Below are 17,297 nucleotides of genomic sequence, written 5' to 3' on the forward strand. Positions count from 1 at the left end.
AAATAGTATGAGCTCCCCCTAGTGGTGGCTGCAAGTAAACAGAATGTTATTACCGGTATTTATCTCTATGTCCAGGAGATTTGGAGCTCTGTATTAGAAAAAAGGGAGCTCCGACCACTAAAGGGATATAGTAAGAAATTTATCAGACCAAAAGATTAAACCTTTTTAAGTTAAAAAGTTAAAGATACTCAAAAGTGGAAATTTTTTAAAGGTACATCTAGACATGCATCCACATCACATCAAAACAGACATGACCCTGATGAGACCTTTTTAAATGTATTTTTTGCACTGGGAAAACTCATTAGGTAAAAAATGAAAATCAGACATCATATAGTACATGACGATCTCTTTCTAATAAAGCTAGGACCAGCCCTGTACCTCACATGGATCCAGAAATCACCCCACTCATTGCTCTGCTATTTTTATATTCAGCTCGGGGGGGGGGGGGGGGGGAGATCCTTTTCTGCTGCAGCTCTCTCCCTATCACAGCTCAGGGGGCATATCCTTTCTGCTGCAGCTTTCTATCACAGCTCGGAGGGTGTCCTTTCTGCTACAGCTCTATCACAGCTCACCAGATGCGTCCTTTTTGCTGCAGCTCTCTCCTTATTACAGTTCAAGGGGGCGTGTCCTTTCTGCTACAGTTCTCTCCTTATCACAGCTAAGGGGGCACATCCAGGGGGTGATTTTTTTACTACTGCAACTCTCTCCCTGTCACAGCTCAAGGGCATGTCCTTGCTGCTGAAATTCTCTCCCTATTACAGCTCAGGAGGCATGTCCTTTCTGTTGCAGCTCTCTCCATGTAACTGTCACAGTTTCTAACAGTAGATAAGGCTGGTGGCAGTTAAAGGATGGAACCGAGTATGTGCGCCAACCTCAGTCATATTGTAGTTGTGTCTCCATTCTCTAGGATATTGGCTGAAGATGTCAGAATCTTCATTTCCTCTTGTCTTAAGGCTTCCACCAAAACCAGGTGAGGATCCGCTGTCTTCTCACTTTTCCGAGATGAGATCTGAAAAGACAACAATGCAATGAAAATGTACAATTCACACAATGTCTGATGGGTGGGGTCCCTCCAGTGAAAGCACCACCTATCGAAAAACCAGGGTCCCCCCTTAGGACCAAGCCAATTTGGAAGCAATGTTTTAAATTTTTCCTCCCTGTCTTCCAAGAGCCGTAACTTTTTAATTTTCTTGTGACAAGGCCAGAGGAGAGCTTGCTTTTTTTGTGGGACAGTTGTGGTTTTTAATGGCACTATTTAACATACCATAACTTTCGCCCTGTAAGACGCATTTTTCCCCCCAAAAGTGGGGGGGGAATGCCCCTGCGTCTTATGGGGCGAATACTAATGAGCACTTCCATTATGGAAGCGCTCATTAGTACCGGAGGAGCACGAAGCGGTGAAGGCTCTGTACTTACCGCTTCCTGGTCCTCGGCTGTCGGCTGTGCGCGCCGGTTCACAGCACAGCCGACAGCGGGAGGAAGAAGAAAGGGGGGCGGTGATAGAGGTTTATTTATTTTATTAAACATGAGGCAATAGGGGCTGATCTGATTTACAACAGGTAAAGGTCTGCAGTTCATGGGTATCATCTGCCTACACACAAGAAGACATGGTGGAATTTCCAATTCTATTCTATGTAGAAGAATTAAAATGAGGGGCAATCTCCAGAAAATAGAGATCTACGATTTGATAACGGTGTTTAAAGGAGTTCTCTAAGACCGAGAAGCTATTTTAACCCCTTAACAGTTTTTCCCAAGCACTGCTTGATCTCTGAGCTTTGTCATTAAGGCAATGGGGGCTAATATGAGAGGCAGTGGGGGCTGATATGAGGTCTGATTGGGGGTCATTCACATTCGGGTCTGAGCTGAGGTCTTGTTGGGGTCCTATTAACATTGGGGCTGTTAGGTGAGGTATGATCTGAGGTCTAATTAAAAAAAAAAAAAAAAATCTTATTGTCCCCCTCTGAAACCTAGGTGCGTCTTATGGGCCGGTGCGTCTTATAGGGCGAAACATACTGTAATGCATCGCGGAACTGTGAAAATGGGATTTGTGCGGTGGAATAAAAAGCAATTCCACCACTGTTTTTGGGGTTTTGTTTTTGCGACTTTCACTGCGAGTTAAATATTAGATGACGCCCTCATCCTGCAGGTCAGTGCGAATACAGCCAAACCAAGTGCATATACTCTTTATTCTGTTTTACTATTTGTAAAATGACATAAAATTGCTTTGCATCGCCGTATTATGACACCCATAACTTTTTTAGTAGGTTTGCTTTGTATGGACATACAGTCAGAGGTGGGACCCGCACCTATCAGACAGTGGGGGCATATCCTAGCGATATGCCCCCATTGTCTAAGATGGGATAACCCCTTTAAAGGGGTTCTGCACTTTGTTTACACTGATGATCTATCCTCTGGATAGATCATCAGCTTCTGATCGGCGGGGGTCCGACACCAGGGACCCCCGCCGATCAGCTGTTTGAGAAGGCAGCGGCGCTCCAGTAGCGGAGCTCCAGCAGCGCCGCGGCCTTCTCACTGTTTACCGCAGGCCCAGTGACGTCACGACTACCATCAACTGGCCTGGGCGCGGCTAAGCTCTGTTTACTTGAATGGAGCTTAGCCCCGCCCAGGCCAGTTGATACTAGTGTTGACGTCACTGGGCCAGTGGTAAACAGTGAGAAGGCCGCGGTGCTGCTGGAGCGCCGCTGCCCTCTCAAACAGCTGATCGGTGGGGGTCCAGGGTGTCGGAGCCCCACCGGTCAGATGCTGATGATCTATCCAGAGGAGAAGAATGACCTGCAGTTCCAGACTCAACCATCAGGCAACTGTGGCGCTGTTACTAGAAGAAAGCAGTCTTTTTTTTTTCCGCATAAACCCCTTTAGAGTCTACCTAGCTAAAGGGGTTTAGTGAAATATCCATATCTATTTTTCTGGACAAAAATGTAACTACAATTTAATTTCAAGAACGTTTCCCAGACTCACCTCGTCTAGAGCACGGGAGGTCTGTTCTAGTAAATGGAGGCAGAGTTTCCGCACAAGTTCCACGGACGCCCGCTCACAAGACTCAGACACAAAACTTCCCAGAAGAATTTTTTTCCAGGATGTGCTGAAATCAAAACATTGAGGAGAGAGAAAAAAAATTAGGAAAAAATTACTGAATTCTTTCTCATTTCATTATTTCTTATCCCCTTTACAGAAAACGTTATGTGTTCCTGTAATAGCAGCGTCTAATGAAGCTGGCAGGTAAGGACCAGGCCCTTCCAGAAGAAACAGATCTGACGTAATCATTATTACCGCAGCACAATTCCTTTACTCTGGCATCCAATAATCCAGAAAGCCTGATAATCCGGCACTTGTTTCAGGCTAAGGACTGAAATAAAATGTGGAACTGCTGACAGCACTAGGCAGGGGCTGAGGTGAGCAGGACAAGCATACCTTTTGGGTAGGTTTATTATCAGCAGTAGGGCGAATATGAACTTTTATTCTGCTCCTAAAAGTAACCAGGGCAGAGTTTTAGGCCTCTTTCACAGGGGCGTCATGTTTTTTGCCCGGATAAGATGCGGGGGCTTTGCGGGAAAATGCACGATTTTTCCACGCGAGTGCAAAACATTGTAATGCGTTTTGCACGCGCGTGAGAAAAATCGGCATGTTTGGTACTCAAACCCGAACGTCTTCATAGAAGTTCGGGTTTGGGTTAGGTGTTCTGAAGATGCTATTATTTTCCCTTATAAAATGGTTATAAGGGAAAATAATAGCATTCTTAATACAGAATGCATAGTACAATAAGGCTGGAGGGGTTAAAAAATAATAATAATAATTTTACTTACCTTAATCCATTTGATCGCGCAGCCCGGCTTCTCTTTTGTCTTCTTCTTTGCTGTGCACAGGAATAGGACCTTTGATGACGTCACTGTGCTCATCACATGGTCCAATCACATGGTTCATCACCATGGTGAGGGACCATATGATTGGATCATGTGATGTGACGTCACCACAGGTCCTTAGCCGGCAGCTCAACATTACAGAATAGGACAGAGATCCGCAACTACGCGATCAAGTGGACTCGGTGAGTTAATTTTTATTTTATTTTTTTAACCCCTCCATCACTATTTTACTTTGCATTCTGTATTTAGAATGCTATTATTTTCCCTTATAACCATGTAATAAGGGAAAATAATACAGATCAGGTCCCCAGCCCGATCGTCACCTAGCAACCGTGCGTGAAAATCGCACCGCATCCGCACTTGCTTGCAGATGCTTGCGATTTTCACGCGGCCCCATTCACTTCTATGGGGCCTGCGTTGCGTGAAAAACGCAGAATATAGAGCTTGCTGCGATTTTCACGCAACGCACAAGTGACGCGTGAAAATCACTGCTCGTGTGCACAGCCCCATAGAAATTAATGGGTCAGGATTCAGTGCGGGTGCAATGCGTTCACCTCACCTCTGCATTTGGCTGCTTCACAACCCCTCCCCTCTGCTTTGAGTGACAGCTGTAGGATCCAACCAGTAGACCACTACAGCTGTCACTTAGAGCCGAGGGGAGCGGCTAGGAAGTTCAATGCGGAGAGCATTTCACAGTGAAGCTCCACCCTGGGCACTTGCAGGAGCAAAACATGGCAGAATAATAGTTCATATTCACCCTATTCCTCAAGGAGCAGAACAAAATGTTATGTCCACACTACTCCTGATAATAAAGCTCCATAAAATGCACATGTATCCTGTACTCCTCAGACTCTACCTAGTGCAGTCAGCAGTTTAGCATGGTCGTGACTGCTGACAGACTCTCGTAAACGGCCGATAATAAATCAGGTTATCACGTGTCTATTGCATACTGTCCCCTCCGCCACCACTTTTACCTCAGGATCCTACCCCTCTCTAGCCGCTTCATTCAGTGCTCTCCTGTTCTTTCACCTTCAGGTCTCCTGTACATGTAGCGTAATTGCTGCAAATTTACGGACTCAAAATCTGCAGCATTATACAATGCCAGCAAAGTAATGAGATTTTAACAATTTTAAGTTTTCTGCCTGTGCGGATTTCGGCAGAAAAAAAAAATCAGCCCCATGTAAGAACACCTAATACCCTTATCCACATGATGGGGAGGATAACAGATTAGGTCCCAAGTCCCCCATTTGAATGAACTGGCGGTCCAGCATGCACACTGCTGCATCATTCATCTCTATGGGGCTCCTGGAGAAGTCAGATCACTGTACCTACCTGTCTCCCACAGTCCCATAGAGATGGTGCACATGCTCGACCTGCCACTCCATTCCTACAGGAGCATAGTACTCCCATTATCATGAATGGTTGGGGTCTCAGCAGTAGGTCCCCCACTCATCGAACAGCAATCCCCCTATTGAGTGGCTAGGGGATAACATGTTCCAACTGGAATACCCCTTTAAGGGTGCAATCACACAAATCGCGGATCCACAAAACAAGGGCACTGGCCATGTGCACCCCACACCATGACTTCAATGGGTCCGCGATCTGAACGATGCAGCCAAGGACCCACTGAAGTCAATGGGTCCGCAGCACAACGCAGGGCGCACACAGTCAGTGGATGCGTTTTGCAGATCTGCAGTTTGCGGACCACAAAACGAGCATGGCTGTCACACGTTCATGTGAACGCACCCTAAGCGGAACTTTAGAGGTTGTCCCATTATGTCAACTGCTCCCCAATCTCCACAGGATAAGGGATAAGACAGTGTCTTATTGGTGGGGGCCCAACCATTGGGATACCCGTGAGCACAAAAATGGGGGTCCCTGCTCCCCCATTTGCACGGAGCGGCAGTCACACATGCATGCCGGCGCTCCATTCAGCTCTATAGGACTGCTGGAGATAGAGCGTATTACAATCGCTGGCCTATCTGGCAGTCTCATAGAGTTGCATGAAGCAATAGACAGTCACGCCAGCATATCTCCTGCTCCATTCAAACAGGGAGTAAGGACCCCCGTTCTTGTGGTCGGCAGGGGCCACAGCGTTCGGACCTCTGCTGATCCTGAAGATAGGGGTAAGTTGTCTTAAAAGGACAACCCCTTTAAGTTAATAGTGATGAATAAAGAAGGTCCCCAAGAGACTTTGCAGCAGCAGGGGCTGCACAGTAAACCCTTCAGATGCTGCAGAACCTCTTTATGACAAGAAAGAAGCTGCATTGTATCTTATCGATGAAGTTCTGCAGTAATTGGGGAGGGGTACAAAGCACTTTACACAAGCTGTGGCAGTAAAACACTATTTAGCTGCTGCAGAAGATCTTTGAAAATAGAAGTGAAAATCTTATGTCAGTCACTGAGCGACTAAAGTCATTCATCTCTTGCTCACAGCGACTACGGGGTGCGCTCCGGAAGCAGGAGACGGTATGTCATCCTGTCAGGTCTGGCCATTCACACTGATCACTTAGGCAACTTTCACATGTACGGTAAAGCCTTCCGGTAGAATGCCGGGAATCGGCCAGAAAAAAACCTTTGTGTGCAGCGGGTTTTTTTCCAGGCCAATCCCAGTATATTTGCCGGGTAGCGGCTGGATCTCCCCCGGACTCCATTATAGTTAATGGGGCCGGCGGGCATTCCGGTACCGTTCGGCAATGCCAGATCCAGAGAGCTCTGCCAGATCTCTTACTGCATATGTGAAACTAGCCTTACTATCTGAACCTATGTAATTAGATGCAAAATATACATGAAAACTAATAACTTCATAAACAGAGGTATCAAGATGAAACGGGTGTCATACAACTCATCAGCGCCAAGGCACAGTAGTCTGCAGGCTGTAAGGAGCCTCCAGGAGGGGCCATCTGGTCCAAATGTCAGGTTCCTGGAAAGAGAAAGAGTGTGTCTAATGGATGGCACAGAATTACTGCCGATGTCCCCAAGACACCAGAGATACACTAAAAGTTCCTGGACGTTTACTGTCGCACCTACACGGTCGTTAAAAGTGGTCACGATGAACACTAGGATGTGCCACTAATGTCACATAGGTGTAGGTCCCACCTCAGGAACCCGCACCTATCTCTACAACGAAACTCCCAAAGTGAAGGAAAGCGTCCTCCATTCATTTCTATGGAGCGGTGGCTGCGCTTGCGCGGTGCCCTCTCCATTTCTATGGGACTTCTGGAGATAACCAAGCCCGTTGCTCAGTTATTTTCAGCACTCCCATAGAAATGAATGACTGTGCGGTAGGGTCTCCTTCACATTGGGAGCTCAGTTCTGGGGACAGGAGCAGGTCCCTGAGGTGGGACTTACATCTATCTGACACTGGTGGCATATTCTAGTGATATGCCAACCATGTCTGATGTGAGACAACTCCTTTAAAATCTTGTGACGCATTGCTGCTGACCCTTCCACAGCAGATACTTAACTTCTTTATCTAGAAGAGTCGCCATAGGACCTAATAAATCTGCCATGCTGTAGGTATGACACTTATCTAGCACATTCAGCTAAGGCTCTGTTCACATTTCCATTGAAGGCTTTCTCAGAAATTCCATAAATATTTGAATGGAACACGAGCACAGCATGCAGCCCTATTGTATCCATCGATGGAAACCCCACAGACCACGTACTGAGGGGCAATGTGAGGTGGATGATCAAAAGGAACTTACTCTAAAAAGCCATTTTCTTTAAGAAGCGACCATTTCTTGTGTAACTGTTTGTCTTTTCTGGAAACAAACTGAAGGATGGCGTCTAGAAGAATTACAATCATTACGGATGAAGAAGATGAATAGACAGATGGATAGATAAATAAATAGATAGATAAATAGATAGACAGATAGATAATTATGGAGCTGCACTGAAGACTACACAAACCTCTTGCCACATACACACTTTGATGAGGATTGTGAGCTGCAATAAAGCCATACTCCAGGAGGAGGCGCTGGTTATCATGATGTGAGTAGCATATGAACACCTGCTCGTATTTCTTGTAAGGAACCTTAGTCCTTATCTCGTAACATCGATTCTTCCCATTGAAAGAAGCTTCCACCTGAGATGGAGGAAATAAGAGCCAAACGTCGGGCAAATGACTATCTCTAAAATCTATTGGCCAAAGAATATCCATAGAGAAGCCAGGAGATGAAATGAACCCCCCCTCCCTCTCAGCAGTCACAGCAGGAGCCCCCCCACCCTCCCTCTCAGCAGGAGTCCCCCACCCTCCCTTCTCAGCAGGAGCCCCCCACCCTCCCTTCTCAGCAGGAGTCCCCCACCCTCCCTTCTCAGCAGTCTCAGCAGGAGCCCCCCACCCTCCCTTCTCAGCAGGAGCCCCCCCCACCCTCCCTTCTCAGCAGTCACAGCAGGAGCCCCCCCCCCACCCTCCCTTCTCAGCAGGAGCCCCCCCCACCCTCCCTTCTCAGCAGTCACAGCAGGAGCCCCCCCCCCCACCCTCCCTTCTCAGCAGTCACAGCAGGAGCCCCCCCCCCCACTTCTCAGCAGGAGCCCCCCACCCTCCCTTCACAGCAGGAGCCCCCCACCCTCCCTTCACAGCAGGAGCCCCCCACCCTCCCTCTCAGTAGTCACAGCAGCAAAGCAACCCTCCAGTCTCTCTACAGACAAAATAAACACTAAGGGGCATAAATACTCCAGTGAAATCTTTGCAGACATATTACATACATATTACATATGCACCAGTCAGGCAATCTCCCGTTACCTGCACGCCAGCATTGTGGTTCAGGAGATCTAGATATGGCGCCAGAGCATACACATCCTGCTCAGCAGAGAAACATTCCCTGTGAGCGTGTTTCATGTACACGGTCCTGGTATTCACCGTGCACCAGGCCCACCGCACGGCCTCATAGCTTAGTATGTTCTCCGGGGCCTCCGGAAACAAGGGACTGAGGGACTTGAAGAACGGCAATGCTGAGGAGTAGAATTCCTGAATGGCGCTCCTCTGCTCCACGGCTTTCTGCCTCACAGGATCCGGCAAATAGTTCACCGTCTCTTCTTCCCAGTACACCGGACAGTCGTAGGCACTAGGCAACACGTCCAAGTACGGCTTCCATGGGGACTGATCTCCAAGGTACTTCTCCAAGACCAGGAACGTGCACAGAGCCAGCAAAGGGGACACAGGGGGGCGCCACCTAGACAAAAAACATAAAAATGCTCCATAAATGGCAATGATGCTGGTCTGATGCTCCCGAGATGAGCTTGTCCTTTGGTCCTCATGATGAATACTAAACCTGCTGAGCCTGGATGTTCATGGCTCTGAATGACAACTGCATGTGGGAGCATAGCGATGTCACTGCCATGACCTGCACATAGGTATCGCGCATGCACAGCGCAGTGAGGCGTACTGTCCCTGCCTCAGATGCACATACATCCGATGCCTCTGGAAATAAGTCCTTGTCTCATCTCCGGCAAATTTTGACTTCTTTCACCGCTTTCGGTGCTGGTGAACTTCTGCCAGCACGCGACAGGTCCTCTTTATAGTAGTTATGTCATGTTTAAAAGTGGCAATCTAACAGTCCGCCAATAAGCTGTTCTGCAGCAGCTCCAGCACCGGAAGTACAGAGCTCTGTCTATTGTGAAGTGGAAGGAGCTGGTAAATGCAGTGCTGCTCCCACTAAGGTATGCTCCGTCCACCACACAATGGATGGCGCCGTGTGGTTCCTGCATCGGCAACTGTGCGAAACAGCTGATTAGCGGGGGTGCGGGGAGTCTGATCAGATATTGATCCTCAGGATGGGTTATGAGTATCAAAATCTTGGCCAACCCCTCTAATCTCCCAATTTATCTAAACTGAACCATAAAGCAACTTTGCAAATAGTCTTAATGAAAAAGATCTATTGTCTTGTTTCCAAACCTCCTACCGCCCCCGACATACAGTTGGTAGGTTAGCGGGATGCAGGGGACACGGCGTCTAAAACGCTCGTCTTAATAAATGACCTTCATAGTTCTCCTGCCCTGTAGGACCCGTCCTGTATTACACATCCATCAATTTCAATGGGCACTTTGTAATGCTTCATTTCACCTATGGTGGCGCTGCAGAGCAGGTCTCCCCACAGATGACATGATCATTGGAGGTCCCAGCAGAGGGTCACTTTGTGATCGGTTTATGGTCAAGGGATTCTTCTAATAAGTAGGAATTAGCAGAGAACCCCCAGGACAGCAGCCCACGTGCCCTTCTAGTCATGGTAGCCATAAGTGGTCCACTCACTAGAATTGGCATTGAAATTGAAAACTGAATTGACATACAGTACTGATATTGATGCTAAGTTTTATGTCGATACCTGAAAAACCAACATGGAGTCATGAAATGCTTACCCGTGGATATATTTGCCAAGGTAACTGGTGAGGACCGTGCTGGTGGTGAGCAGGCAAGATTCTGGCAGGGAGATGATCAGCTCTCCTGGCTGGGAAGAGGACAGAGATCGGGTAAACTGGGGTTTAGGTCCCTTAAAGGAATATTCCAGTTGTTAAAAGTTATTCCCTATCCACAGGCTAAGGGATAACTATTACACTGGGTGGGGCCCTACAACTGGGATCTCCACCGATGGGGAGAACAAGCACCTCTTACCCCTTGGAGACCCCCAAAATGAAGGAGGTGGCAGGCTGTGCATGCGCACTACCAGTCCATTCATCTCTATGTGAGTTCTGGGGATTGCGATCAGCAATCTACAGAACTCCTATAGTGATGGATGAAGCGACGGTTGAATGCTCCGTTCATTTCTGGGGGCTCTGATGATCGGAGTAGGACTCCCACTCATCTAATAGTTATCCCCTATCCTGCGGATAACTTGTAATACCTTTTTAAAAGCAAAATTCACCTGAACTTATCATCGGATCCATCAGAAGATACACAAGACACAATCCCACCACACAGAAATTGGCAAAACCCTACGGAAGCAGCCTGGACACCTAAAGTTCATAAATGTACGGCGGAAGTCTGCTGTTTTACACGGCAAATACTCGGGGCTAATGTCTACGATTGGCAATAACGCCCATTGAAGATATTTAAACCTTCAGATGCAGTGGTCAATTGTGGCACCTGACAGCAGAAAACATGGGCACCCGCGAGCAGCAATTGGGGGAGCCATTGGTTCGCTCTGAAAGCTCTGGTCTCTCTGAAGAAACCAGGAGTTTTGGAGCTGTAGTTCCTATGGAGCCCTGGGGTTTTTATAGGTATGTGCTGAATGCTTTTCTAAGGGCTCATGCACACGACCGTGACGTGTTTTTTTTTGCGGAACGGATGCTGCCCGTGTGCCTTCCGCAATTTGCCGAAAGGAACAGGAGGCCCAATATAGAAATGCCTATTCTTGTCCGCAAAACGGACAAGAATAGGACATGCCTAATAATTTTTGCAGGGCCACGGAACGGAGCAACGGATGCGGACAAAACACAGTCCATTGAAATTAATGGTTCCGTATACGGAATCAAAATACGGCCCGTATACGGAACTCAAAAAAACGTTTGTGTGCATGAGCCCTTAATGTGAGGCACAGGGTCTTATTACTTTAGTACCTCCATGTGCCTTGACATCAATATTAACCCCATAATGGGCAACATGGGGTTAATGTGAGGTACATGATGGGGTCATTTACTAATAATGTGAGGCACTTGGAAGTCTAAATTGATAAAACCATGTGCCTCACGTTGATAACCCCGTCAACTACATCCTCACATAATGGGCAACATGGGGTTAACGTGAGATACATGATGGGGATACTTTCTATTAGGGTGCATTCACACAACCGTAGTGTTTTGCGGTCCAGAAAACACGGATACCAGCCCGTGTGCGTTCCGGCACTGTGATAGAAATGCCTATTCTTGTCCGCAATTGTCGACAAGAATAGGACATGCTCTATCTTTTTTGTGAGGCTGCGGAACGGAACTACGGATGCGGACAGCACATGGTGTGCTGTCCACATCTTATGCAGCCCCATTGATATGAATGGGTCCGCACCCATTACGCAAAATTGCGGAACGGGTGAGAACCCGTTTATATGGTCGTGTGAATGTGAGAAACTGAGGTCCAAATTGATAAAACCATTTGCCTCACATTAACAGTAAGTATCCCCATCATGTATCTCACATTAACCCCATGTTGTTCATTATGTAAGGATGTAGTTGACGGGGTTATTATCAACGTGAGGCACATGGTTTTATCAATTTAGACTTCCATGTGCCTCACATTATTAGTAAGTGACCCCATCAAGGAACTACTCACATAATGGGCAATTGACACTTTGTAAAAAAAAAAAAAAACTGAGGTTATTGTGTGGGTATTTTTATTTTATTTTTTATGCATGGTATTGAATGGTATCGTGTATCACAATACTTTTTCTTGGTATCAAAATCGAATCAAAATGTTGGCATTGTGGCAACACTATTGTACTGACCCGGAGAATACAGGTCAGGTTTACCGTATGGTGCACGTCATAAAAACGAAATCCATAAAACTGTGGTGGAATTGTGTTTTTTTTTCCCAATTTCACCCAAGTTGGATTTTTTTTTCCAGCTTCCCACTACATTGTATGCAATAGTAAATGATTCCATTAGAATGTCTCTCATAAATACGACTATGTGAACGGATAAATAAAAAAAGTTACGGATCCGCAGGGAGTAAAAAATGACAAATCGTCCAGGGCGAAAAACGTTAAATCAGTGCATCAGACGCTAAATCTGACCCGAGAAGAAAATATGTGCATATTAACTATTTACCTATCTAATTGCAAACTCTATATTACTTATTGCTGAAAGTGCATCATCACCTACCTGCAGCAGCTGGGTGGTCATCAGCCCCCTCCCCGTATCTAGGAGATAATTATAAGCAGGTGTTAGACGGGGAAACCAGGGTGGGAGATGGTCTCCTACTTGTCACAGTAAGGCCGAATGCACACGGCCGTGGTCCATCAATGCCTGGCAAAAGGAACTGTTTGCTGCAGGGGCCGGAATCTGATGCGTCAACCTCTTTAATCATCTCCTGCCGTTTTATGCATTCAGCTGCTGTGCAGACTACAAACAAGCCCTGTGTAATCTGATCCTCCTTTCCATTTAGGCCGTGTTCCGTGGCCGAGAGCGGTCCGTGGTATGCCGGGCTGGATTCCTGTATAGAGCAGAAGCGCATGGCGTCATTGGTTGCTATGACGCCGTGCGCTTCATGCCGCCGCTGCACTACAGTAACACACTCGTATAGCGTATTACTGTAGTGCAGCGGTGGCATTAAGCACACGGCGTCATAGCAACCAATGACGCCGTGCGCTCCTGCTCTGAACAGGAATCCAGCCCGGCATACCACGGACCGCTCTCGGCCACGGAACACGGCCTAAATGGAAAGGAGGATCAGACTACACAGGGCTTGTTTGTAGTCTGCACAGCAGCTGAATGCATAAAACGGCAGGAGATGATTAAAGAGGTTGACGCATCAGATTCCGGCCCCTGCAGCAAACAGTTCCTTTTGCCAGGCATTGATGGACCTCCGTCCAGGTAATACATGAAAAGCTTGAGCCCACCACAACAGGAGCTGCTCTTCAGACCAAAGCTCTTTTCTGGCCTGTGCAGGTGGGTACCAAGCAGGGAGCCCTGCCCCCATGACATGCATATGTCCTAATAGGGGATCCACAGGAGACTGGAAGCGGCGCTGCAGTAACCAGCTCCATCCACTACAAAATGGATGGCGCTGTGTAGCTCAGGCACCAGGGCTACTGCACAACAGCTGATTGGCAGGGTTGTCGGAAATGGGACTGCCGCCGATCCAATACTGATGAACTGTTCTGAGGATAGGCCATCAATAGTGAAGGAGAGGACTAGCGATTTGTCTCATTAAGAGTCCTTCACCTGTGGGGGGCTGCCCCCGCTGCTTGATTGACAGCAACGGACATCTCCCCCAGGCCTGACAATCTCGCCTCCGCTCCGAGTAGCGACACAAGCACAAAGGCTCTGCTTCCGAAACAGCGATTGTGCCGCTACTCGGAGGATGTCTATCCCGGTCAATCAGGCAGCGGGGGGAGCTTCTTCATCAGGGGGGGCAGCCCCTCACAGGTGAAGGACTCTTGATGAGACAAATCACTAGTCCACTCCTTGACTATTGATGGCCCCCCCGAAGGACTCTTGCTGATGAGATGAATTAGTACGAATCAATTTGCTCATCTCTAGAGTGGACAAAACCTTTAAAGGGAACCTATCACCGGGATTTTGGGTATAGAGCTGAGGACATGGGTTGCTAGATGGCCGCTAGCACATCCGCAATACCCAGTCCCCATAGCTCTGTGTGCTTTTATTGTGTAAAAAAAAAACGGTTTGATAGATATGCAAATTAACTTGAGATGAGTCAGATCTTGAAAATATGACTCTTCTCTGGTCACACAAGTAAGATATGACTCTTATATGTTAATTTGCATATGTATCAAATCGGTTTTTTTACACAATAAAAGCACACAGAGCTATGGGGACTGGGTATTGCGGATGTGCTAGCGGCCATCTAGCAACCCATGTCCTCAGCTCTATACCCAAAATCCCGGTGACAGGTTCCCTTTAAGGAATTGCATATCCTCCTTAGGGCTATCCGCGTCTGTTACAGGTTTTTTTGCGGACGGTATGCGGAACCATTGATTTCAATGGGTCCGCAAAAAAACTGAAGTTACTCCGTGTGCATTCTGTTTCCGTATGTTCACATGTCCGTTCCGCAAAAAAATAGAACACGTCCTATTATTGTCCGCATAACGGACAAGCATAGGACTGTTCTATTAGGGGACGGCTATTCCGTTCCGCAAAATTCAGAATGCACACGGACGTCATCTGTGTTTTGCGGACCGCAAAATACATACGGTCGTGTGCATGATCCCCCTATAGGGCAGACTGTGATTTACCTGGAAAATGGGCCGTCCTGAGTCGCTTGTCCCGGAATCCTCTCTCCTTCATCCACCTCATCAGCTGGATGTATGGCCTTCCATGACTCTGATTCACTACAGGGGATAACAGCAAATGACTCCGGTCCTACAACCCCTTCCCTTCACAGACATTCCCCTTAGGGCTCATGCACACGATCGTGTTTTCTTTCCGTGTCCGTTCCGTTTTTTTGCAGCCCGTATGCGGAACCATTCACTTCAAACAGAACATTTCCGTATGTCCGCAAGTCCGTTCCGCAAAAAAAAAATAGATCATGTCCTATTCTTGTCCATTCTGCGGACAAGGACAGGCATCGTTACAAGGGATCCGTATAACGGATGCAACACGGACATCACACAGATATTTTTTTTTTTTGTTTTTTTTGCGTATCCGTGTTTTGTGGACTGCAAAATACATACGGTCATGTGAATGAGCCCTTAAAGTGTCCCTGTACTTTAGAAAAGCTTGTGTAGATCGGTGCGCTGAGACCCCCGCCGATCGCTAGAAGGAGGAGAGAATAGCACCCACACAGAGCGATCTCCTCGCTGCTGGAAATGGACTGGAGACGATCTTGTAGACCTTCTATTGCGCCCGTCTTCAGCGGCGAGGGGAGGCCGCGTTCTGTGTCGGTGTTTCCTTCTCCCCATTTTCAGGATCCTCGTCAGGGTTATTTCAAGTTTCATTTATCAATGGCTGTAGATTCTCTTTCGTGGCACGTGGCCTGTCACAAGACGCGCCAAATTTATTACAGGTCACACACCTGGCCCATCTCACTCCTGTGCACACCGGGGGTCATTTACACAGCAGGGACTAACAGTGAACAGAAATCTGCCGACAGATGCCCTTTAACTGGGCACAAGTGACCCATTTAACAGGCTTCCTATGAATTATGGGCATGTGAGTCCCTGGAATAGAGAAATTAGACTGTAAGCTCACTGGGGCAGGGCCGATGTGAACATACAGCGCTGTGACACATGTTGGTGCTGCCCGAGAACCTCTGTACCTGTAGATAAGACCCGGTCCTGGTCTGATGTTACCTGTAGATGTCTCCGGCCCTCTCCTCCGCCTCCTCCTGCCCGTCCGCCCTCGTTTAGGACTCATTCTTCATACTGGTTTGTACCTTTTAATAAAACGCAGAAGACGAATATCAGCACGTGGCCTATGGGTGGCTGGACACAGGGGCTCCGGTACGGTCTGACAGCTCAATGACTGTCCACAGGGGCAGGAACATTATAGCAGATCACTAGCACACTCTGATCAGTGGGGGTCCCACTTCTGGAATAGGACCCCTTCCTTCTCGGTATCGGTTGTGCACCCCGCTGATCGAAGCAATGGCCTATCCTAGCAATATGACCTCTCACACCACAAATCACATCCTGTGTGGACGCCCCCCTACAGCTGGTTGTGCACATAGATTGGATGAACCCGTTGATTTCGGAGGGACCTCCCAACTCGCCCATGATGGCTGATGTGAGGGGAGATAAGGATCAGGCACTTGATCTTCTTCTCCCTGTTTATAGCACATGCATGCTCAGCCGAGCCGAGCATTCATGTGCACAGAGGAGCGGAGGGAGGTAGTTGTCAGACAGGTACCAGGTGAGTAGCCTATACTGTAAAAAAGGGGTTTCGGAATTTAAGGTTAATTCCTCATCATTTTCAAGACCACGTCACACAGCTGCAGCCTTGTTACAATGTATCCAGACTACAAAGCAGCTAAACACAGCAGCTTCCCCTGGATTCCAGACTGGATAATTGGAACGAACCCTCAGCTGTGGTCAGTCCCGGATTACAGGCCATTTACACTGAGCTATCATCAAGTTTCACATGACAGGACACAGGCTTACATCTCCACCGATCTGGAGGTGAGGACTCCAAGAGCAGCGTCCATGTGGGAGACACAACTTTACTTCCGGGGACCGATACTTCCGCCTAAACGCCTCATTGGATACAGTTGTGTGACGTCACGGACAACGCGGTGCTAGAGCTAAAGACTATAGTGTCTGTATTCCGTGCGGTGTCTCCGCTGACAACGGGCCGCCATCTTTCCAGAGTCTCGCAAAGCAGATTGTGTAGAAATTATGCACCATGTCATGTGGTGGGCGATAAATGACAAGGCTTGCTGGAATTTGTAGCCTAGTGGTGACAGGGATCTATAAAGGGTGTATACTTTCTATATGGTGTAAAACTTCCTCAAAAATGGCGTTAAAAGGTGCATTAAATTCATATATGGGGAACATGTACCCAAAATAGAGGCGGTTAAAGAGGAGCATGAAAAATGGGTAGCGCATTTGTGCTGGGAGGTCACTTTTTTGCAGTGGCATTGTCGGAGACTGTATTGGAGACCTCCGTCGCAGATTTAGTTAAAAAAAAATCAATGGAGATTTATCAAAACTGGTGTAAAGGAAAAGTAGCTTAGCTGCCTATAGTATAGCAACCAATCAGATTCCAGCTTTCATTTTTCAAAGGAGCACTCAAAAATGAAAGATGGAATCT

General features: G+C 47.6%; 1 protein-coding gene across 2 annotated transcripts; it reads right to left on the reverse strand.

The window, feature by feature from the left end:
• Positions 1–543: 543 nt before the first annotated feature.
• Positions 544–16,762, reverse strand: LOC122933035 (SET domain-containing protein 4-like). Of its 2 annotated transcripts, XM_044287771.1 has the most exons (11): positions 16,649–16,762; positions 15,842–15,924; positions 14,786–14,881; positions 12,693–12,730; positions 10,242–10,330; positions 8,629–9,058; positions 7,794–7,968; positions 7,589–7,670; positions 6,724–6,804; positions 2,980–3,103; positions 544–1,009 (listed from the first exon to the last, which is right to left on the reverse strand). In XM_044287771.1, exons 2-11 carry the CDS (start codon positions 15,903–15,905, stop codon positions 878–880), a joined length of 1,311 nt encoding a protein of 436 aa, XP_044143706.1. In that variant the 5' UTR covers positions 15,906–15,924; positions 16,649–16,762; the 3' UTR covers positions 544–877. The 2 variants fall into 2 exon arrangements, with proteins under 2 accessions (XP_044143706.1, XP_044143707.1); XM_044287772.1 differs by lacking the exon at positions 14,786–14,881.
• Between the last annotated feature and the right edge of the window lie 535 nt (positions 16,763–17,297).

Source organism: Bufo gargarizans, chromosome 3 (genome assembly GCF_014858855.1).
Source record: "Bufo gargarizans isolate SCDJY-AF-19 chromosome 3, ASM1485885v1, whole genome shotgun sequence".
Lineage (NCBI taxonomy): Eukaryota > Metazoa > Chordata > Amphibia > Anura > Bufonidae > Bufo > Bufo gargarizans.